At 40.1% G+C, this 24,386-nt stretch overlaps 1 protein-coding gene across 1 annotated transcript in view; it reads left to right on the top strand.

Annotated features, from left to right (window-relative positions):
- sema3ab (sema domain, immunoglobulin domain (Ig), short basic domain, secreted, (semaphorin) 3Ab) overlaps nt 1-23,206 on the top strand; it is a 27,610-nt gene extending 4,404 nt beyond the window's left edge. Inside the window, exons 2-17 of the mRNA XM_080028215.1 lie at nt 4,495-4,655; nt 5,097-5,159; nt 7,318-7,437; nt 12,255-12,345; nt 13,091-13,210; nt 14,222-14,364; nt 15,832-15,946; nt 16,067-16,136; nt 16,241-16,385; nt 16,506-16,725; nt 16,869-16,960; nt 17,073-17,114; nt 17,748-17,905; nt 19,199-19,266; nt 20,267-20,412; nt 20,588-23,206. Of these exons, the coding sequence (XP_079884341.1) occupies nt 4,495-4,655; nt 5,097-5,159; nt 7,318-7,437; nt 12,255-12,345; nt 13,091-13,210; nt 14,222-14,364; nt 15,832-15,946; nt 16,067-16,136; nt 16,241-16,385; nt 16,506-16,725; nt 16,869-16,960; nt 17,073-17,114; nt 17,748-17,905; nt 19,199-19,266; nt 20,267-20,412; nt 20,588-21,124 (2,291 nt within the window). The 3' untranslated portion in view covers nt 21,125-23,206. The remainder of the gene's footprint in view (nt 1-4,494; nt 4,656-5,096; nt 5,160-7,317; nt 7,438-12,254; nt 12,346-13,090; nt 13,211-14,221; nt 14,365-15,831; nt 15,947-16,066; nt 16,137-16,240; nt 16,386-16,505; nt 16,726-16,868; nt 16,961-17,072; nt 17,115-17,747; nt 17,906-19,198; nt 19,267-20,266; nt 20,413-20,587) is intronic.
- Nucleotides 23,207-24,386: the final 1,180 nt, after the last annotated feature.

Consider the following 24,386-nt stretch of genomic DNA (forward strand, 5'->3'; position numbering starts at 1 on the left):
GATGAAGCTGTGTGGTGTTTTTCCTCAGGCGTGGATGAATCAGTGACTGTATACACTTTAAGTGACACAATGATGTCAACGGTCCATCTATGAGGACAATGGACGACAGTGAGCTATTGAACCAGGGCCAAACATCGGTGTTCGCATATTCAGTGCGGCCACACATGGGTTATTGTTAAGACGTGTTTCTGTTTTTTCTTGGGAAGCACTTAGATAACACTCCCTGTGCCCTCCAGTCGGGAAAGAGAAAGAAAAAGTGAAAGAGAGAAAGACGGCAAGAATGTAGGCTGAAAGAGTTTATTTTTATCAGTCTCACATGGGACTGTTGATTCTTTGCATCCATTCCATCTGCCCCTTAATCGCTATCTCTCTCTCTCTCTCTCTCTCTCTCGCTCTCTCTCACTCACTTTACATTTTTCTCTCCTGCTCTTCTGTTCCGTCTGTCCTTCACTCACAAATACATTGTTAGAAAATATAGTGGTTTGAGAGCGATGGGCTGAAATGAAAGAAAGGGTGAACCGTTTTTAAAAATATCTTTTTTATGGTAATAAATAAGGGGGAGGAAAAGCACTTGAAAGAGAAAGTAGGGAAAGAACAGCTGGTAAAAAGTGAAATGTGCATGCCAAGCTCTACAGATAGGGGGTAAGGAAGACAAGGGCAAAGAAGAAAAGTAGTAAAATAGAGCATAGGAGCAGCTGACACCTGTTACAGGCCACACATTTGCCTATCCACCTGTCTTAATGTCTCTGTTTTTCTGCCTGTTTGTCCGTCTCCGTGAAAGTGTCCCTATCTCCTTCCGATACAGCCAAGCATGTCGTACATATACCACAGAATTACAGACAGGCTTGAATAGTATTACTAAAGTAAAAAAAAACACACAAAAAAAACTCAGTTGTCACTAAGCTTGCAGTGTATCACAACCGCTTCATGTATGTATCCATGCACAAGGTCAATCCATTATATATTTAGCTAAATGAGGAACCATTTTAGACAGGTATGGGGTGGATTTGAAACATACTCTTTATTTTCCATCAACACACATCCCAGCGTGCACCATAAACACGTAGAACCACACACACTACCAGTAGAGTATCTGTCTCTGGATGAATAGCTTTTAATAACTTAGTGGTAGACTCTGTTGAATGGTCTGTTGCCATGGCCACTACTCCCATAGAGAATTTTCCACAAACCAGAGTTGTGTGTGTGTGTGTGTGTGTAGTGGGTGGATGTGATGATGCTGTTCTCCATTCTCTCACAGAGGGATGTGGTTTGAGTAGAAGTGAAGTGCAGTCATCATGTCTGTGCAGTTTCCCTGTATCTCCTTGACACGTTACGTGTAGCACTTTCAATATTTTTGTATACAAATTTCACTAAAGCATTGTTTTAGTTGGATTATTTTTAGGATTAGAATGGATCTTTCATCTTCGCTTTTCCAAGCGACTCATTAATTTGCTAAATCAATGTGTGTGTGTGCGTGTGTGTGTGTGTGTGTGTGTGTGTGTGTGTGTGTGTGTGTGTGTGTGTGTGTGTGTGTGTGTGTGTGTGTGTGTGTGTGTGTGCGCGCGCGCGTGATTACCTTGCTGGTTGTCACGTAATCGGATGGAATTTGCAAAGCCATACATATTTACTTCAAGTTCAATTGAGCAAAAGTTTAAAAAAAGAAAAAAGAAAAAATTAAATGCTTCTCTCTCTCTCTCTTCGGCTTTCTCTGCCTCTCACAAAGAGCAACCTTGGTGCAGGTGAAAAGGGTCAGAGGTAGGAGGCAGGTGTTAGTGTGCTGTCGGTGAAGGGCTTTCTGTGAATCCAGTAATGATTGATCACCAAGGCTGCACAGGAACATAATAAATCTGGGACACAGCTTTGGACTGGGCTAAGCAATACTTTTTTAGCAACTTTTTATGACCTTGAGCTTCGTTCTTAAGGCTGTGGCTTCATTGTGTGCAGCCAACTAAACCCTTTATTGAAATTACTTTTCTAATATTCATAGAGTATTTATACCCAATACAAATCCAATAGAAGAATCTACTGTACCTTGGCCCAAATCAAGTAAAACATTGTCTGCGAACGGTAGACATATAATGACACTTGGTGGTTCAATCCGTACATATCTGGAAGAATTTATTGCACCATCATTTCAGTTGTGGAAGGTATTCATGGATAAAACTGCTTAGGTTTGCCTCACCACTGTACTGTCTTAACCAGCTTTGGGTTTGGAAACAGTCCCATTATCCAAGGGGCTACAGACTAAGTCTGTTCTCTTAGACTCAGAGACTATACATTCAAATCTTCAAAGATGTATTGGTAACAGTATGTTTGTTTAAATGTCAGCTTTTTTGGAACACTAGTCGAGAGTGAGAAAACCTGAAAGCTGGGTCACACAGGGCTGCAAGTTTGTACTAGGAGACTGTTAAAATCTGCCTCCATCAGCATCGAGGCAATGGAAACCAAGTAAAAGACAATAAAGACAGGGTGTCCACCCATGCTATATTAGTGTCCTGTGTGTACAGTAGTGAGTGAAGCATGTGTGTCCATGCATTTAGGAAGGTGGTAAGTTATTTTGTGTCCATTCTCTCCCACATCATCTTCCTGTTCAAGGCTATTGTTACTGGCATGGTGGCCCCATAAAGGGTATACTTGTGAACTAACCTCTCCTAAACCACTTAAAGGTGGAGTCAGCTGTTCTTAAGAATGATTGTTGTCAAAACCCTTTTCGTCAAAATCAGTGAATATCTCCTCACCATCCACTACCTGTACGTACTGTGTGAGCACTTAAAGAAAATCCGATGTAAATACACAAACTAGGCTCTGTAAATGGAGACGTTGCTACGGTGGGGCCCTTTGTTAACATACCCTTTGTTTACATACCAGTTTACAGGGCCTGGGATGTGTATTAACACTGGATTCAGCACATATAGTACAGACAGATAGCGGATCATGAGGAGATTATCACTGATTTTGATAAAAATAATATTTCGACGACAAGCGTTCTCCGAAATTGCTGACTCCATCTTTCATTTAAGACAACACGACTACATTTACATACTGTATACATAATAATTATGATATATATGAAACACGCATTGTCATAATTGGCATTATTTATTCTATTCACCCATGATGCTTTTCTTACGATGCTTTCAATCAAAGGCCACCAATCTTTCTTTATTTCTCATGTATGTTCTCTATGTGTTCTCTTGCGTGATTCTCTTTTACAAGTGGTCTATACAAAATGTTAATGAGCAGATTTAACCTTTAGTAGATTTCGTAGAGCCAGAGTTTTGTTGGACAGCTTTCCCAACCCATGTTTTTTATCTGGAAATCCTTATTACAGTTTGTGAGTTTATGAATGAGTGAAATCAGTCAGTGAAGCTCTCTTTTCTCCAATTGTAATTTGAATGTTTTTTTTACCAGCATTGCACTCAAGCTTGTGTCCTCTCGTTCTCTAGGGTTCTGACACACTTAAGAGAGGGGGCATTCTCCTTGCTAAAACATTCATGACTATTTTTGTTATTTACTCTCTGTGAAAGAGAAAGAGTAAGTCAGATTGTGAGAGAGAAAGAGAGCACCAAAAAAAGAACCAGTTCTCGTCTGTTCTATAACTCTCCACCCTTTTGTGTGGGTGGTCAATGGAAGGGGGTCAGTGTGGTTTAGACTTTGTGGGTGAGAACTAAATGTGAGAAGGACGGAGCATGAATGTGTGGTTGTGTGTGTGTGTGTGTGTGTGTGTGTGTGTGTGTGTGTGTGTGTGTCACCAAAAAGGTGTTATAACGGCAAAGCCATAATGCAACCTTCAGAGGTTGGTCCTGTAATGAGATCCTCAATGTCTGTTTTTGACAAGTTCAGCTTTCCGCTGTGAAAGCAAATGTCGCCTGTTTGCCAGACTTGGCAGACTGTTGCATTACACTGCAAAACGTGAGCTGCAGCCCATATTAACATGTTCTAATGGCTGATGTGGTCAAAAGTAATCCTGCAGTTTGGACCATGAAATATTAGCGAATCATACAGTATGACATTACATATCCTCCCAGTTTTCCACTGTGAGTGCACAGGGTTTTGCTTGGCTGCACTGGTCAAGGTCATTTTCCCATGCTGGACAGTTTGATCATTGGCTCCCAGATCTGGCATTACCTGCCCAGTCCAATTTGGCTTGGCAGTGATTCTTCACTATCTGTCAGTTTCCTTGCTTGGCAAAGCTGTACAATTTCTAGTCCTGAGACCGTTTAGTAAAGGGAATGGAAGATACAACATTGACACACAATAAAGACATGAAAAAGCTGAGGAGGAGGCCTTGAAGAAATTACAAAAAGGATAATAGGAGCAGTTCATCTGGGATACAGCTAATACAACCTAATGTATTTATTTTTCTTTCAATAAAAAAAAAATTGCATGATATATTTTCTATGACTTCCATGCTGCTCAGCTGCTGTGGTTCTTTAACCAAGTGATTATCAGATTATGCTGATCATCACTTTCCATTGCGTTCTCTTTCTGCAGAGATGTTGGAGTCTAACAACCTCATAACGTTTGAAGGCCTGGCCGACAGTTCTTCCTACCACACCTTCCTGTTAGACGAGGAGAAAGGAAGACTTGTGGTGGGAGCAAAGGACCACATCTTCTCATTTAACCTCATTAATATCAGCAGAGACAATGTACAGGTAAAACCATTTTTTGAGTCTGTCTGGTTGTTCCATCCATTTATCATGAATGCAAGTCTGTTTTGTGTTGTTTTTTTGACCAACTTCATATCTGCCTTGTGTGTGTGTGCATCTCCATCACGAGTGCCAGTCAAGGGCTCAGGTATCTCGGGACTTTTCTTTTCTGTTTCTGCAGAAAAGTGCTTCATGAATATTTCAGACTAGGGCTGTCGCACACCATCACACGCTGTGCCAGGCATGTTAGCTGCTCTCTGCACACCTGGATGAATAATAGAGTAAACTGAAACAAAGTGGATAACAAATCGCATTGTGACCCCTTCAACCCTCATATACACACATGCATGCACACGGGCTGTAGTTCTACCGACTCACTCTGAAACATTGATTTTAAGGAGGGGGGAATCTTTTCTAACATGTACAGACACTGTGTTTGTGTTACAGATCCCTTGGCCAGCTTCTCCCACCAGAAGAGATGAATGCAAGTGGGCAGGAAAAGATCTCTCTGTAAGAGCAAAGAAACCTTTTTGCCCCTGTACTCCCACAGTCGTTTGGAAATGTATTCTCTTGTTCTTTGAAATATGTGAAACCTTCAAGGTCCTAAAGTAAAACTATGTTGTAGCAGCACTAGGATTAAATGGGATGTTTGCTTCATATATGTATGGCATTTGAATTATAGACAACATGTTATATATGTATATGTGTTCAGCTTGTTTGTACCAGTGTGTTGAAATAACGTGTCTGTCATATTGACAACACATGGCCTAGCAGCTGACCACAGGCCTGAATAATATTATCTCAGAATGAGACCATCATTTGTCCTCTTATTAAGCCTGTGGGCATTGCATTTAGTATAGTGATGCTTGGGAAAATGTGTTATTCATCCAGTACAGTCACTTTATATCTTTTTTTTAGCATGATAATGTTTTATTAAATTTGATAAGCTCTATTTAAAACTGGAACGAATTAAGATCTGAGGCCTATTCAGACTCCCTACCTCAACCGACTCTCACATGACAAGCCAAGAACCACGTCTCCTGTACTCGGCCTAGAGCAGCTTGTGTGGTGTTGTGAAACCCAGTGTAAACACACTGAGAGGATGTATCAGCTCCCTGCAAACTGTGTTATGAATTATATTTTAAATAAATCCTAGAACAAAAATAATCAGTTTAAACATGAAATCATGGCAATGCTGTTCATTAGTTTACTGCCTGGACATTGCCCAGCACAGGGCAAGCTCTCCTGCCCTTATATCATTCCCTCATTCTAAGCACCATGAAGTCCTTTGTGGGTTTTATGTAAACATTGTGGCATGCATGAATGAGGTGCCCTAGGGATGTGGTCTTTCTGTTATAGAATCGGAGGAGAGTGAGAATTGAAGGGAGGGTGATGGAGAGAGATGGAGAGTGAGTCTTGCGTATGGCCCACTACTGCAAGCCAATATGTGTGGAGATGACGCAGAGAGAAAATAAAAAGATAGAAGGATGTGAAATTTATGATACAAATAAGACAAGAAAAGCGATGGCTATTGCGAATACTTACACATTTCTTGATCAAATTGCAGACACTTATCATTAAGTCTTATGGCTTGTAACAATGATGTCCATTGCTCAGATTACCCCACACACAGACACACAGGCCATATAAATCTGAAGCAACACAGCTGCTTAAATGACAACAGCTTACACAAACAAATGCTGCTCTCTGCTGATGACCTAGTAAGTCCAGATAAACTTAGTCATGCATAATTTGTGGCGCTATTCTCTCGTTCCCTTTTTTTTTTTTTTTGCTTATGTGATGACACATTCAGTTTTATTTGAGGTCAGGTCTGCTAAAGCATGTGTTGCCAGAGCACGAAGAGATATGCCATATGGTAGCGGAGCAATGCCTAGAACACATGGATGCTAGTTGTGCCTCACACATAAAGACACACGTACACATATTCAAATGGAAGCATGATACTATCCACAACATTGCAAGTAATGTATAGTAACAAAGTGTTTATGTCACTGACACTTAATTCCCCTACAAGAATCATACAATGCCTCGTAAAGCCAAGTCAAATGCAGAATCAATAAACATCACTTTAAAAGGAAAATGTTTTTACTGACAGCATTACAGCGAGTCAACAAAGGCCTTTCTAACTATGATGAAGTTGTCTGCCTCTGTGTTCTCCAGTCTAATTCTCTCCTGTATGACAATTATTCCATGAGCAATGACGCAGCTAATGCATGAAATCTCTGAAGCCAGCAGTGGCAGATGTCAGGGAGGTCAGAGGGAAAGTCACTAAGATGTGTCAGGGTGGTGGGTGCTGTATGAAGGGAAAGTAAAAAAAAAAAAACATTGGATTATAATGCTTACTCAGCACACTGCCTGGGTTCCTATAGGTAATTCCCTGGGGAATTACAGTAGATTACAGTAGGCCTTGCTCTGTGTTTCCATTGCAGACCTCTCAATTTAAGTATTGCATTGTTCCTCTTTGACCTATGTTCCTAGCATAGCAAAGGTCTGACTGAAATCCATCAGTTTCACCACGTACTGACCCTTTATAGGTCCTAGGTTCTATCACAACAGCTTTTACAACTGTAAAGCCTGGGGCTTTAAAAGCAGTATGTGTCAATGGGTCCCTGCTGCTTTATTTATTCTCTGTCTCTTGTCCAATCAGAGGGAGTGCTCAAACTTCATCAAGCTGTTGCAGCCGTTCAACCAGACCCATCTCTATGTGTGTGGGACAGGAGCCTTCCATCCAGTCTGTTCCTACCTGGAGGTGGGCAGGAAACCAGAGGTACAGCATACATTGTATTTTCTTTATCGCCTCTATCTTCTGTCCACATGTTAATAATTTAATTTTATTAGGATAACCCCTTGAGATGAAACCATCTCGTTTTCAAGAGGGTCCTTACAAACAAAAAATACAGTAAAACATAGTCTTAACATACAAAACTGAAAATATATATAATACAAATAACATACCACACACACACACACACACACACACACACACACACACACACACACACACACACACACACACACACACACACACACACACACACACACACACACACACACACACGCACACACACACACACACAAACACACATGCATATTAAGTGCTTGACATCAATCTTGCATAGTACTTTTCCAAGAAAAAAAAAATATACAAAATACATGGTAAAGTGATAACAGTAATAACAAAAGGTTAAATAATACATTTCATTACAATACATGATCAGTAACATGAACAACTGTTTGTAAAGTGAGATGACAGAGCATTTTTAAACATGTGCAGAGATGAAATAGAGCGAATATTGACAGGCAGATTGTTCCAATCAGATGGAGCTTTGCACATAAATGCTTTCTTAGCTATACTTTTGGTTACAAAAGGAACAGAAAAAAATAATTGTGAAGAGTGTCGAAGTTGGTAAGTGGAAGAGAAAGGAACCATCAGCTGTTTCAAATAATGAGGATAATTGAAATTAATACATTTGAAAATAAATTGAAGCCAATGTTGTTGTCTTCTTGATGGGAGAGAAGGCCAATTCAGTGATTGATACATTGTGCAATGATGAGTGGAAAAAGAACAACCAAGGACAAAACGAGCTAATCTATTGTAAACAGTATTGAGAGGAAATAAAGTGATATTGGAGGCACACTGATAAATAATATCGGCATAGTCAAAGATGGGTAAAATAAGTTGTGTGGCTAACTTCATTCTAACAGAAAAAACAAAACAGTGTCTGGATCTGTATAAAGTACCTATGGAAAAATTAAGTTTTTTAATAACTTGACTAATATGGTGTTTGTAAGAAAGTTCGGAGTCCAGCCATACTCCCAGATATTTAATGTGCTCAACTGTGAGTAAAGGTGTCCCATCAAGACAATTAATTGAAAATGGTGGATCTGTAGTTTTTGATTTGATGTTTTGCCGTGTGCCAAATAACATAAGATGAGATTTACTTTTGTTAAGTATAAGTTTGTTTGCCGAAAGCCAATCCTGTAATATATTAAAGTCTGACTGTAAAGAAGATTCAATCTGTGATAAATGTATTGAGGACATATAAAGAACTGTGTCGTCTGCATAAAGATGGGCATGGCATTCTGAACATAAAGAGGGGATTTGATTAATGAAAATGGAAAAAAGAAGAGGACCAAGAGTTGAACCTTGTGGAACTCCTCGAAGTTGTAAAGTATGATCAGATTTAGTTCCCTGTATAACTACACATTGTTTTCTATTATGGAGATAAGAATTAAACCAGAGTAAAGCATTGCGTGACAAGCCAATAGAATAGAGTTTATCTAACAGAAGATAATGGTCAACTAAATCAAAAGCTTTCGTTAAGTCAATAAAAATTGCACCAGTTAATTTGTTTTTGTTTACACAAAAATACATGGTTGGTTTAAGATATAAAAGCTATTGGGAGATTCATAGCATGTATAAAGTTGTGAAGGACCCTGTCTAATCTGGTGTGCATTCTTTTCCCAAATAAATGATTTGCTAAGAACATAATAAATGGTTTAATTTAGAAAAATGAGGTGGAAAATTACACGCAGGCTTTCATAGTCTGCAGGATTCGCAATTCATCACTCCAATACAAAATTGCTTTATGTGTATGTGTGTGTGTGTATGTGTGTGTGTGTGTGTGTGTGTGTGTGTATGTGTGTGTGTGTGTGTGTGTGTGTGTGTGTGTGTGTGTGTGTGTGTGTGTGTGTGTGTGTGTGTGTGTGTGTGTGTGTGTGTGTGTGTGTTCATTTAAGTATGAGCGAATAAAATTGCTCTCTTCTACGGAGCCCCTAAAGGGACATGGAGGAAAAAAAAAAATTTGGTAAAAAAAAAAAAAAAAAAAAAAATCAAACTCGAGATCTCGAGTTCAAACTCGAGATCTCGAGTTTGAAGTCAAGATCTCAAGTTTAAAGTCAAGATCTCGAGTTCAAAGTCGAGATCTCGACTTTGCCTTCAAACCTCTCTCACCGTCACCAATGGTCCATGCATCAAAGGCATATCAATTAATTTATGGGAAACCACACAATAGTGTCATGGAGGAGTACTTGGAGCATTCTTTTCTCACACTAACACCAAACTACAACCTATTAGGCCTAAATCTAACGTTTATTATGCACATTGGAGAGAAAAGTGACAATGATTCACTTCATTTTGGCGCACCATGGACCGAGAGCGGAGGTCTAATTGTCAACACACACACACACACACACACACACACACACACACACACACACACACACACACACACACACACACACACACACACAATATGTAGACGGTATACATTTGACTATATCAAAACGTGAACGTTTCCAAGACACAATGCCGCCTACACTACACCTGAGGAGAACTCTGTTTGGCTGTATTGGCTGGTCTGATGAAGGCTATAATTTGCACCGGATTAGACTATGTCCGCGTTCTCCAGTGACTCCATATGATCGGATCTTGAAGCACTCACAATAGTGCAGGCAAAATATGAAATTCAACCGGATTATGCGAACTTTCTATTTTTCCTCACTTGGAGAGAGAAAAAGCGCTGTTCCTGTGCGCTCTGGCACTACACCAGCTGTGCCCGCCTTGAGCCTCAAACTGTGTCTTAATAGAAAAGATAACTGCAGGTCATATGACAAAACTAGCGATTGGACTAAGTTAGTAAAGCCTCATTCACACTTTCAGCCTTTCCCAGGAAGGGATCGTGTGTGAATAAAACAGTCTGGACTACAATAATAATAATTAAATAAAAAAGCTAATTTTTTTCTCTTCCGTTCTGAGGGAAGCTTTCGTGCGTAAATGTGCCACACCGCTACATGCCTACATGTTTGTCTCTGTGTACAAATGAAACAATCGATCGCTGATTATAAAAACTAAATTAAACTAATAGTTTGAGGAGAGTCTGCACTGGTGATTTCTAATTATAGCAGAAATTCCTCTGCTGTGCGCTGGGGAGAAACAGCGCCTGATTTGTTTTGCCTCGCACACGGTCGAGAGAGATAAGAGGCTTCACCCGACGGCACATGTTATTCATCTATTGCACCCAAAAAATCACAAATTTTAACTAAACAGCAGCAAAACTGTGAGGATCGCGTGGCGCTGTCCAATGTGCAGATCTGGAGCAGAATAGTTACCAGCGTGTCTGTTTCTCCCCAGCGCACAGCAAAGGCAGTTCTGCTATAGGCTATTAAAAATACGCCAGTCCAGACTCTGTGTTTTATTCACACACGATCCCTTCCTGGGAAAGGCTTAATTAGGCTTTACTAACCTAGTCCGATCGCTAGTTTTGTCATATGACCTGCAGTTATCTTTTCTATTAAGACGCAGTTTGAGGCTCACGCCGGGCACAGGTGTAGTGCTGCCAGAGCGCACGGGAACAGCGCTTTTTCTCTCTCCAAGTGAAGAAAAATAGAAAGTTCGCATAATCCAATTGAATTTCATATTTTGCCTGCACTATTGTGAGTGCTTCAAGATCCGATCATATGGAGTCACTGGAGAACGCGGACATAGTCTAATCCGGTGCAAATTACTCTTTGCGACTCATAATAGCCTTCATCAGACCAGCCAATACAGCCAAACAGAGTTCTCCTCAAGTGTAGGCGGCATTGTGTCTTGGAAACGTTCACGTTTTGATATAGTCAAATGTATACCGTCTACATATTGTGTGTGTATGTGTGTGTGTGTGTGTGTGTGTGTGTGTGTGTGTGTGTGTGTTGACAATTAGACCTCCACTCTCTGTCCATGGTGCGCCAAAATGAAGTGAAGCATTGTCACTTTTCTCTCCAATGTGCATAATAAACGTTAGATTTAGGCCTAATAGGTTGTATTTTGGTGTTAGTGTGAGAAAAGAATGCTCCAAGTACTCCTCCATGACACTATTGTGTGGTTTCCCATAAATTAATTGATATGCCTTTGATGCATGGACCATTGGTGACGGTGAGAGAGGTTTGAAGGCAAAGTCGAGATCTCGACTTTAAACTCGAGATCTCGACTTTAAACTCGAGATCTTGACTTCAAACTCGAGATCTCGAGTTTGAACTCGAGATCTCGAGTTTGATTTTTTTTTTTTTTTTTTTTTTACCAAATTTTTTTTTTCCTCCATGTCCCTTTAGGGGCTCCGTACTCTTCTCCTCCAAATGTCACTGAGTCAGGCTTATAAATCTGCGTCTCCTATTCATTAGATGGGTATTTACAGACAATTAGAGGCTGGATATTTTGCAGAGAAAAGCCATCTACTGTGTATAGATCATAACCTAGAAATGTAATTCATCTGATGGATTTCCTATGCGTGTCGAGGTCACCCACACATAGAAAGTGAAGAGAAATGTTGTTTTCATTATCAATCCTTTTCTGAATATATACAAGTTTTAAATTGCACTGGTATCAAAGATTTCTCCAGATTTTAAACAACGTAACATATTTCTCACAAAATGTTTCACCTGATAATTAAATAAACAATTTCACTATGAAATATATAGCAACCCCCATGCTTTGGATTTCAAATCCAATGCTGTGGGTCTTAACAATACTCCTTTTCAAAACAATTGAACCCTTGATTTTGATCAAGTTTCCTGCAACTGTGTGACTTTCTGTCTCTTGATGTCCAGGATGGCGTTTTCAGACTGGAGTCTCTCATAGAAAACGGCAGAGGGAAGAGTCCTTATGATCCCAAGTTGCTCACTGCGTCCATGCTAATTGGTGAGTTTAAAGATCGGAAACACTGCGCTGTTCTTCTGTGTGTTAGGGCAAGGTCCTATAAAACGATGGGAGTCCTGAAACCACCCTGTGCCTTGCTCTCTCATTTCAGCTGATATAAAGAGAGTAAAGTAAACGTGAATAACAGAACAGAGCATTCCTGTTCATTCATTACAAGTGGAACTTGCTCTGTATTTTGTCAATTTACACTCTGGGAACCCCTAATTGGCAGGACTTTAAACTCTATTTCAATCTGAATTTGCCTCCTTTAAGTGCCGGGCGTGCATGGCCGATGACACTTTTTACTTTGAGTTCTCTCAATTGGCAAATAAAACAGGACTATCTGAGCATATTCTTTACCCCCTATTATTGCCAGTCACATTGTGTTCAATCACACCGTTTAACCTAGCAGATGGCCATTTTCCAGCCCATCACCCCTCATCTCCTCTACCCCCTTCTCTCACCAGCACTATTATGTACTCCCCGTCTCACACGTCCCTCCTCATCTGTCCCTTCATCCGTTCATCCTTCCGTTGCCTCCCCTTCTCAGCCCTGCCCACTGTGTTAATGTCAATTTCACACTCCTGATGTTCATCACGTCAGCCACCGTCTTGTGTTCTCTCAGGACTCCAAGTCTACCTGCACTGCTAAGCCCCTGAACAATTCCACAGACTTTCACACCTGCCTCACTGGGGTTTCCTCATCCGGTGTTTCTACACTAACACACTTTGTTCCTCTTATCTCTCAGATGGTGAATTGTATGCTGGCACATCAGCAGACTTCATGGGGCGGGACTTTGCCATCTTTCGCACTCTCGGCAAGCATCATCCAATCAGGACAGAGCAACATGACTCACGGTGGCTAAATGGTGAGACAAAAAGGAACATCACTGGCAAACTATTTTATCAAATTCAATATTAATACAAACAAGGAGTCCTACTACTTTTGGGTCCGTGATTTAGTACGCAACAGTATTGCTTTTATGCAGATGACATCTTCTGTACTCGTCCATCAACCGCTATGAAAGACAAAGGCCCTCATTTACTAATTAATGCGTGGCAATGTTCTAACTTGCCACAAAAAAAATCTAGTACTTAAAATCACAATGCTGCATTGCAAACTAGGACTAAACTCAGCTGTGGTTGAATATTTTATTTACAATCAATTCATCAAATTAACATTTGGCCAATGCCTTATTGAATTAACAATTAAAAATGTATTCGAATGCGGTTTTAATATAGTGTGACTGTGTCTACATTTTCTATCATTTGTGCATAAAATAAGATAAAACTGGGATTAAAAGACCCTGCAGCAGTCTAGGTCTTCAAACTGTTTATATGTTGATATCAAGAAACCTTATCTATCTTTTAGAAGGATTGAACTGATGAATCCATGATTTTGTGTCTTCACATCTATGTAACTGTAATTCAAAATACTCCTGCTTTGACCAAGGAACTATAGTTTGTCTGCAGATAACTCGAAACATCACAGTCGGTCTACTTCTTTGGCAGCAAGTGTAGTTTATAATTCAATATAACACCTTTGTTTATCAGGTTCTACATGGTAAAGCCCCTGAGAACATGTACACGTTGTTGTCAGTCACTGTGTATTAACTTCAAGTAGATACTCTAAATAATAAGTATCTAATAACCTAGCACTCGGTTTACAATTAAGGTATTATATTCCGATCATTTGCGGTCAATGTTTTCCTTGTGTTTCCTATCCAACCGATTAGTTATTTCATACTGAATGCTTTCATTGTAGATCACTTTGTAACTTATTTTTGAAAAGTCCCAAATAAGAACACTTACGTAGAAACGCAATGACTTTATAACATAATTTTGGTTATCTCGAACATGTGCCTCTCTATTTGTTCCAGATCCCAGATTTGTGGGCGTCCATCTGATTCCGGAGAGCGACAATCCAGAAGATGATAAAATCTACCTGTTCTTTAAGGAGAACGCCATAGACGGAGAGCATGCTGGAAAAGCCACACATGCTCGCATTGGACAGCTCTGCAAAGTGCGTATATACACATCAATCCACAGCCACATATCCATGCAGGCACATGAGTTGGCTCTCACAAAGGAACATGTAGACACCACACACCCTCTCACACAGACATTTGACGGGTGTCTGAGTGGCTTTTATGATGGCAGGTTTCAGGGCCTGTTATCCGTGATTATGTTTAGCCTAGAGATGAGTGAGCTTTGTTGTGTGCGGCACAATCACACTTGACAGAAACCTGAGAGAAATGTTAAATGTCAACTGCAACCGGAGAGGCAAAGATGCTGTCAATGGCGGCACTGTTCTCCTAATGCCAGGCTTTGGCACTATTTGGGACTGCTCCACCCAACTGTACATCTGCAAGGGGTGGTTGTGTTAAATTGCTGCTCTTGTATTAGCTATCACGTTCCAAATTATTTTCTTATTCATTAAGCATGAATCCACCAAGCTGACAGCGGATCAGTGAGTTATGTCCAGCCATAGCCTCCCATTTGCTGCATATCGTGCCTCTGTCTGTCTCAATAGTCTGATTACCCAGAATGTCAGGAATCTGCTTGGCTCAACACAAGATAAACCACCCATTATGCAATCTGTGGTATTAATGTTGGCCTATGCATATTTCGGACACATTGTAATTTACTATCATAAATCAACACTAAGTGGGAAAAGTTTTTATGTGGCAACACTTCGTGCCTCGATGTTCTGGAAAACAAACACTATACTGTGAGGCACATAGACACATATTATTAGGGTTGCGTACTGGGACTTGCAGAACATTAGAGACAGTGAAGAAGACTCTTCTTCAAGACTTTGAAAAGTGCATTATGTATAATCATAAATGTATTTTAAAAGGGGCTGATTGGTTAAGGTGTGAAAAACAGATCCTTCACTGAAAGTTTCATATCAACAACAATTAAAGTATTTTTTCATACATATAATGGCCATATCTCTACATAGACTAGAAATAAATTGTATGTAATGCCAGTGCTCCCCCATGACTAAATGGTGATTGGCCCAGACTTCCTCACTTTTCATATCTGTTTTTGTTCTTTGAAAAGCAGGAATATGTGTCTAGTTTGGTATAGTAGTAGTGTATAATATATAGTATAAAGTGGTAGTATAGTAGGCCTGAACGGGTGATAATGGTTGGATAATGAGAGTGTCAGTGACACAGGATAGGCAGTTACCATGCTCTACAGCCAACCAGCAAGAGAGCGCCTTCTCTCATTCAAACAAAGGGTAATGAGGCATACAGTACATTCTCGGATCAGCAGCAGAGAATGAGATTAGGCAATTTCATTAAAAGTTCTCCATTACAATTATAGAGCTAATGCATCTTTTATTTCACACAACATAAACCTGTATGTGAATATCAAAACTTATAAACAGTATGCTATGATGTGTTGATATGCTTAAAATGTTGTGCAATTTTCCAAGTAAATGAACATCCCTGCTGAACTTCTACATGCAAATGTCTTACAGAATGACCTAGGAGGTCACAGGAGTCTGGTAAATAAGTGGACCACCTTCTTGAAGGCTCGACTTATTTGCTCCGTGCCTGGCAGTAATGGGATAGACACACACTTTGATGAACTACGTGAGTGATTGCTCCAATGCATTAAAATGTGGTTAACACATTATTTCCTGAAGATGAAACACTGTCTTTTGCAGTCGAGAATATTTGAATAATGTACAGTGTCTTTTCTTTGGATTTCAGAGGATGTTTTTCTCATGAGCACAAAGGATCCTAAGAGCCCAATCATCTATGCAGTATTTACCACTTCCAGGTACTGTGGAAAAATACTTTTGGCCATAATCACTGATTGCATGACCCATGTTTTCAATGAGAATCTGCTTTTTCTTGTTCTGACTGGTTCTTTCTGCCCATTAGCAACATCTTCAAAGGTTCCGCTGTTTGCATGTACAGCATGACAGACATCAGGAGAGTATTCCTGGGTCCCTATGCTCATAGAGATGGCCCCAACTACCAGTGGGTGCCCTTCCAGGGACGTGTTCCCTACCCACGGCCAGGCACGGTGAGTGCAGCCTTGTCTTAATGTCTGTGTTATGAACTGAGCTCGGAAGTAAATTCACATTTGATGTCTTAAAATGTTATTATAATAATCAACGTTTTATTTTTGTATTTTTTACCACAGTGTCCAAGCAAGACGTTTGGAGGATTTGATACAACCAAAGACCTTCCTGATGAAGTCGTAACCTTCGCCAGAAGCCATCCAGCCATGTTCAACGCTGTCTACCCTATTAACAACCGACCAATCATAGTCAAAACAGATGTGGACTACCAGTTCACTCAGATAGTGGTGGATAAAGTAGAGGCGGAAGATGGCCAGTATGACGTCATGTTCATAGGCACAGGTATGCACATTTGCAAACAAAATGTGTGTAAACTGAAACATTGTCACTGTAAATAAACAAATCATTGAACTAGATGGATAAATATAAACTATAGAGTAGCCTAAATATTAACGCAAGCCATGTGTGCTTCCCTTGTGTGCTAGACATGGGGACGATACTGAAAGTCGTATCCATCCCAAGAGGCTCCTGGAATGACCTGGAGGAAGTACTATTGGAAGAAATGACTGTTTTCAGAGTACGTTATTCTCATTATATTTGTATTGCTTATCCGTGTTAAAAGGATTGTTGTAGAATGAGCGAGTGTTGTCTAATTAATCTGTTATATTGTCCCGTTTTATTTCTTACAGGAGCCAACAGCCATTACAGCGATGGAACTGTCAACAAAACAGGTATTGATTGTGGTTCTTATTGTATGTACATTTAAACTATAGCAACACTTGAAGCAGAACCAAGCGCTGCAACCAATAAGGAAAGCTCAATCTTCTATCAAAAAAAGTCTGAAAAAGAAAAATACCTCAACAAATAAATTCAGCTATGACTAGAGATAAAGCGACTGGATTGTGGAGAAACGTTGTGCTGTGTTGTACCTTTGAAAAAGTTACTACTGTTTTGGCTTGTCTGTGTAAAACAGTCCCTTAAGTGAGAGCTTTCCATCATAGAAGACATGCCCTGCTACCTGTCAATACAAAGACATTGCACTTTTTAAACGTGTTTTCACACAAAGGCTCCACTTGTTGACTGTTCAGCAACAGTTAGCTCGTAAACTTAAATGGAAGGGGGAGGGACAAAAGGAGTGAGTTGATTGACAGGTAGGAGAGTGTTGAACACCTAGTAAAATGGTTTGTCAACATTCCTGACTTGTATTTATGTTTCACTGACATGAAGCTGACATCAAGCCTCCAGCCAACACGTAGCTGCGGGCTGTTGCTGAGCACACTGCCAATCCAATCCAGACTTAAAATCTATAATGTTGCATGCGAGTAAAAAATATCTGATGTTGATGTCTTTTTTTATCTGCACAGCAACAACTGTACCTGGGTTCAGACATTGGTGTTTCCCAGATGCCTTTGCATCGTTGCGAGGTTTATGGGAAGGCCTGTGCTGAATGCTGCCTGGCAAGGGACCCTTACTGCGCATGGGATGGCACAGAGTGCTCCAGATACTTCCCCATGGCTAAGAGGTACTGATTAAATACTCCACAGTCATACTTGTCATGTCGGCATAGTGTTTAACAAGCTGCTTCACACCTTGTACACATCAACTACAAATATTGAGCAGGTTTTGTGTTTGCCGACGATGCAATATGATACGTCAAGCCTGGCACAACAGCTGATATTTTACCACATCTGGTTAGGTATACACAACACATTCCCAAACTCTACCAATTAGGGTGTTTGTTTCATATTAAAGGAACAACATCAACTAAAAGGTGTATTTGTGTTTTACAAGATAACTACTTTAACATGCTGAATAAACAACACATGTTTGAATTGTGATTTTTTTTCAAGAGTTACTTTTGTTATACTCTCTTGATTATACAGATGGAAAACCAGATATAGATTGAGGACATAGAGTGGGCAGTAAAGCTCGATTCAGGGCTGGAGTTGAGACACACTTATAGTACATGCTTTGTATATTTGCCAAAACCCCTCAAGCTATAGGCTCATGTTTCCAGCAGAAAGCTAGAAATATAACCTGCCTCATGTGTTTACTGTTAATGAGAACCAATGTCAGCGATGTCTGGAGGCTGTCTGGGTGAACCAGGGGTGAGGTGGGTGTTAGAGGCTCGGTGGTAGTAAGGTTGTAGTAGTGGACTGATCTGAAGGTGTACATGTATGTGTGTATTTGTGTGTTCTCTCTGTGCAGCCTCTCTCATAGCTCCATGGGGCTTATTGATTTGAATTATATGCTGAACAATATCTGGTTTTCACTGTTGGTTGGACTCCAGAGTCAAACGTTCAAAAATAAGAGCAGCCATCGCAAAACATTCCCTCCAAGTACCAAACGCTGGGTTGGAACAATGGGAAACAATGGTGAATAAATTACCAGTTTCCTTTGGTGTCTGCATACTCTTCTTCAATTATTGTTTACAGAAAATATCCTCAGTACTATGTTCAACACCGTACTCCATGGCTTACTACTTTCTGCAACCCAGACAGACGACAGGCTGAAATGATTGATTAAGTTTGAATTCCTCTGGTGCACGCAAACTATAATTAAAGCTTTTCTATGATGCTGTTGCCTGTCTGCCGTTAGTTTATCTATTTGTGTTGGCCTCCACTATTGCTGCACATCCAAACCACATTCAAATAAACCCACTCACAAACTCCAAAGTTGCACATGCTCTCGCACGTCATACACACACACACAAAAACAAAAACACACACACACACACACACACACAAGCAAACAATATCTGCTGACTCATTAAGGTGTTACAGTATGTATAATATTTACATTTGTGTTTCTGCAGGAGAACAAGGAGACAGGATATCAGGAATGGAGACCCCCTCACACAATGCTCAGATCTGCAACACCAAGGTACATAACAAGAAAATGATCTTCCAAACTGTGTTATATTCAAGGCCTTGTGACTAATCATATACAGGCTTTTTTTGAATTTACAAATTTGCAACTTTCCAATTGCACAACACAAAAAAAGGTTGGTTTGGAGACTTTACTTCTTCATTGAAAATAACAATGTTCCTAAAACCAGCCATAACGGCAGGGAAGCTAATGTGTGTGGCGTTGTGTTTTTATGTGTTTCTGGTGGTGTGTAGATTGGAGTCAGTCCAATTTAAAAGCTTATCATTATCATGGGAAGGATTGCTCGGTGCCTCTCCTCTCTGTCGCCAAGTTCAAATCAAATCAAATCAGTTTTATTTGTATACCCCAATATCACAAATAGACATTTGCCCCAGTGGGCTTTACATTCCATACAGTACGAAACCTTGCCCTTACACCCTTAGCTCGGCATATTCACACCGTCTCGTCTCCACCAGGGAAAACTGGAAGAGGACAAACAGACAGCCAATGAGCGAAGCAGAATGAACATAAAAGAACATAAAGAGTGAAGCACACCACTCTAATGCCCTGTTCTGTGGGACAGCACTTTGGTGTCTAAAACACTGTATCATTATTTTATTTCATTTAACCAAACAGAAAAAAATAAATGTTTTTTTTTATTGAAAGCTGCTGGTTTGAGGAGGAACTCACTTGGTTGTACATTTAATCTGCTGCTGCTGATTTAATGTACCAGATACCAGAGACAGACCCCTCGTTCAGGCAGTACTCGGAGAACAACACTTTTTACATTTAAATCAGAGGAAGGAAGACAAAACAATTATTAGATACAGTAAAACACTTAAAATCACAAAAAGCTGACAATGGACCTCTGCAATCTTTTTCCTGTGAAAGTAATCACATACCATTCCTGCTATTACCATAAGGATGAAACATTCTACGGAAATAATTGACATTAACAACCTTGTGTGACTGATAAGCCAACACGTTTTTTGACCATTATTATTTTTATATCTAGATGAACTAAATGGGCAGACGACCCTCCAGGATAAAACTGTGTATGGTGTGGAGAACAGCAGCACTTTCCTTGAGTGCAGTCCCAAGTCCCAAAGAGCCCTGACATATTGGCAGTATCAGCACTCCACTGATGACCGCAAACAAGAGGTATGCACAGCTACCTTGGCAAACACATATCTATTGTCGAAATAAACAGTTGAATAATGTTGATTACTTAGATAATGCAGCATTTTACATGATTCATTTTGAATGCCACATAAGTTTCTCATATCTTTCTAATGCTGTGTCTTCCACTGTTTCTATCGCTTTCGTCATTCCGTAGATCAAATCAGACGAACGTTTCATCCACACAGACCAGGGCCTGCTCATCCGCACACTCAATAAGAAGGACTCTGGGATCTACCTGTGCCAGGCGGTGGAGCATGGCTTCATGCAGATGCTTCTGAAGGTGACCGTAGAGGTCATTGACACAGAGCGCCTGGAGGATCTGCTACATCGCAATAAAGAGGCCAGTGTCCCCGCCCAGGAGCGTTCCTTACCTCAAGAAAGCCCCAACCAAAGGCTGTGGTACAGAGACTTCCTGTCTTTGGTTAATCACCCGACTCTGCACAGTGTTGACGAGTTCTGTGAGCAGGTATGGAAAAGGGAGAGGAAGCACCGGAGGCAGAAGGCTCACCTGGTGCAGCAAGTACAAATACACCAGCAGCAACAGCAACAACAGCAGCAGAAGGTTGTGGTGAACCCTCACACCCACATGCATGCTCAAGCCATGGCGGCCAAGTGGAAACACCTGCAAGACAGGCAGAAAGGACGCAACCGCAGGACCCATGAACTGGAGAGGGCCCCCCGCAGTGTCTGACCAATAAAAACTTGACTTTGAACAACGACACCTAAAACTATTCCCCCAGTTCTCATTATGTTATCCTGATTAACTTATCCACTACTCTCCTTCATACTGAGATGAAGACTTCTTCCACCAAGACTGGATAGAAAAGTTAAACTGGAAAAAAAGATAATACTCTCCTGATTTGCTGTCTGGTGTGTTCTTTGCGTGGGCAGCCATGTTTACAATCCGCCGGTACAGATGACTGCAGGAAACGGGAGGTTCAATCACGCCACACCACTGGAGCATATTATCTCAGCTGGCTTCTGCGGCCCCTGAACACCGCAGAGGGACAGTGTCAACCAGCACAAGAACTGGATACATATATCCACCCTATAGACATGACTGATTCCATGTTGAGATGGCTGTGCCAATGGCATTGTCCTATGGCATGCTAGTTAGGCGTATTTATCAGTCTGAAAACTAAGTAGACACTTAAAAATACCTGATAATTTATTTTGTACTTGACAAATATGGTAGAAAAGGAGGTGAGATTGTATTAAAAAACAGTGTGGAGAATAAACGGACTTGGAAGCACAGCAAAAGGTGAAGCTCATGGAAAGCACAAGCTGGGATATTTGGTCATTTTTGGTATTAAATCAGTCAACAAGAGGAATAACACTGCCCAAGCATTGCAAGAAACTGGCAGCAACAGTCGCAATTTATCTTTTTTTCGATAGTGAAAATGATGTAGCTACGATGTGTAAATACTGTATTCTATGCCGTCTCCTCACACTAAAGGGAATAGCTAGCAGTTGTCTTGTTGCTTTTCTCTGCTTTAGCCTGATATGCATCTGTTTAAGAAAAACATCTTTCGAAAGCAGTTGCAAACAGTGAGATTTCTGTACTACTATAAGCTCCCAAAACAAAGTCAGGTTTTGATTATTCTGGTTTGGATCTTGTTCATTGAATCATCGCAATCCTCCCAGAGTTGACGGACACTTTATTGGGATGTCTGCCAACTGCATCATCTCAGTGCACAAAATGTCATGCTGAGCTCTTCCCTGTTCGTATTACTGGTATACACTTTGTTTCCTCGTCATGTGTATTTATTGATATACAATTATGTACATTGAGCAAATATATTGGTGTGCAGGCTTTTTCTTGCAATTTATAATTTGGTTGATTAATCTGATTTACACCGCCAATATCTTCAAATAACTGTATTATCACAATTACTGTAGTAGGTCTGGAGGTTATTGAACAGCATTGGTCGATATTACATTGCATATCAATTGATCCGAGCAATAACCCAGTATCCACACTGTACATTTCTTCCACATGTTTTGCCTCATACCCATATTATCCACAGGCAGTGCAGTGTGAAAACTTAATTTTACTGCATGTAACATAAAAAATGACTTATGTCTCCGATTATAACAATCCTTTAATAGACAATGCACACACATGCAAACACGAAACTGGAATGTAGCTGTGAACATTATGTAAATATGAATACTATGGTCTATGTTCAACAAGTATGACACTGTGTACTAGTGCATGTGAATACTATTGTAGTGTTCCTGTTTTTCTATAGTGATGATATGCTAGTCCAGTGCTGTCACCGTTATTCTGTTGTTAGATTATGCAGTACACAATATTAAATATTTCAAAGATGTACATTCTATTTCTGTTAGGACTCTATAAACTGTATAATTGATCATTCCTGAGGTCGGCATTCATAAACACAAACAAAGATAAACATGATCCAAATGGGATCTCAGTGTGGATTTAAATGTCCATAGACCAGTTAGGTAACAACAATGAACAACACTGAACAATGTCGGTCGAGCATTGCAACACATCAGTATGTCAGATGGCCTTGTTTAGTGAGTGTTTGCAAACCTTATCCGCTTTAAGAAGCCATGATGGAGGAAGGTGGGAATCAGCTCGAACCATCCTAAAGAAAGTGATTTAAGACTAGGGTAACAAGTTGAAAATCAGAGTAATGGAATTATAGAGTTGGGGGTATGCAAAGATCATCTTCTTAAATATGAAAAAGGTGCCTCACTGCATCTGCCCCAGACATACAATGAAAGGGAGGACATGAAGTGCTGCTGCTGCTGTTTTTTGGCATGATGATGATGATGATGATGATGGTGATGATGTATTCTACTGATCTAATAAATGTCTCTTCATAAAGTGCTGGTTTCATTCAATCTATTTGTCCGGCTGCAATCACCGCATGTGGTTGTTGAAAAGAAGGTACCTGCAGCGATGATGATCAGATTAGATTGTTATATACTTTGCAAATCACATTTCTATATTACAGCTTTTCTCAGTCGCTTTGGTGCTTTTCTCGCATCACTATTAACATTTGCACAGCAGTTAGTGCATTTCTCAAAACAATTAGTGCAAACTGCAAAACCTAGTGAATAACCTGCAAAAGTACGTCACTTGCTCAAAATGGATAGTCTATTCCTCAAAAGCAAGTATTCATGTCAATGAAACTGCCAGTGTCATCAAAATGAGAAGTCTTGACACCATCGTTTATGAACAAGATAGTCAAATGGCTTTGTCATGTTTTCATTATGACAGTTTATTCTCTCAGTGTTTTCCAATGCAAAAAAAAGGTCAGAACTCGGTGACACTACCTGAAAATGCTCAAGACAGCACTATACACTACTACAGCCATTTGAAAACTACATTGCTGTAGTTAGGGGAGTAAGTGAGTACAAGACACTGAATAAGTATGTTTCACATTTTTACTGTATATGCTCTTTGCAATTCTACAGCATTGTGCAAAAGAAAAATACACTTCAGTCACTTATTTAGAACAAACATAAAAAAGCACACTTTTGGTAGAGCTGTGCACAAATGTGAACAATATAACAGGACATATTGTAACTGAACATAGGTAAATCATTCTGGCACATCCAGACGTTCCTGTCTGTCTGGCCACATATTTTCATCTACATCACAACGGATATTATCCCTTGCAATGCAGCGAGGAAAGTACCTATGATAAAGCAAAGGTATAAAATGTGCTTGACAGAATTTGATAACTAGTTCAACAATTTTGTATGTAATGACTCAAGCAATGAAATGAAGACTATTAGTTGTATTGGGAACGACTATTCAGCATCCATAAGTATAGTTAATTTTGACTGACATGACATAAGCAAATGACAATGTTATAAAACAGCAGATAATTGTATGAAAGCAACTGATACATGTCCAAAAGCATTTGCAATTTGTTCAGAGGAAGGAGAAATTGCTACTATGATGTGCTCAAATG

The sequence above is a fragment of the Ammodytes marinus genome (genome assembly GCF_949987685.1).
Source record: "Ammodytes marinus genome assembly, chromosome: 5".
Taxonomy (NCBI): domain Eukaryota; kingdom Metazoa; phylum Chordata; class Actinopteri; order Uranoscopiformes; family Ammodytidae; genus Ammodytes; species Ammodytes marinus.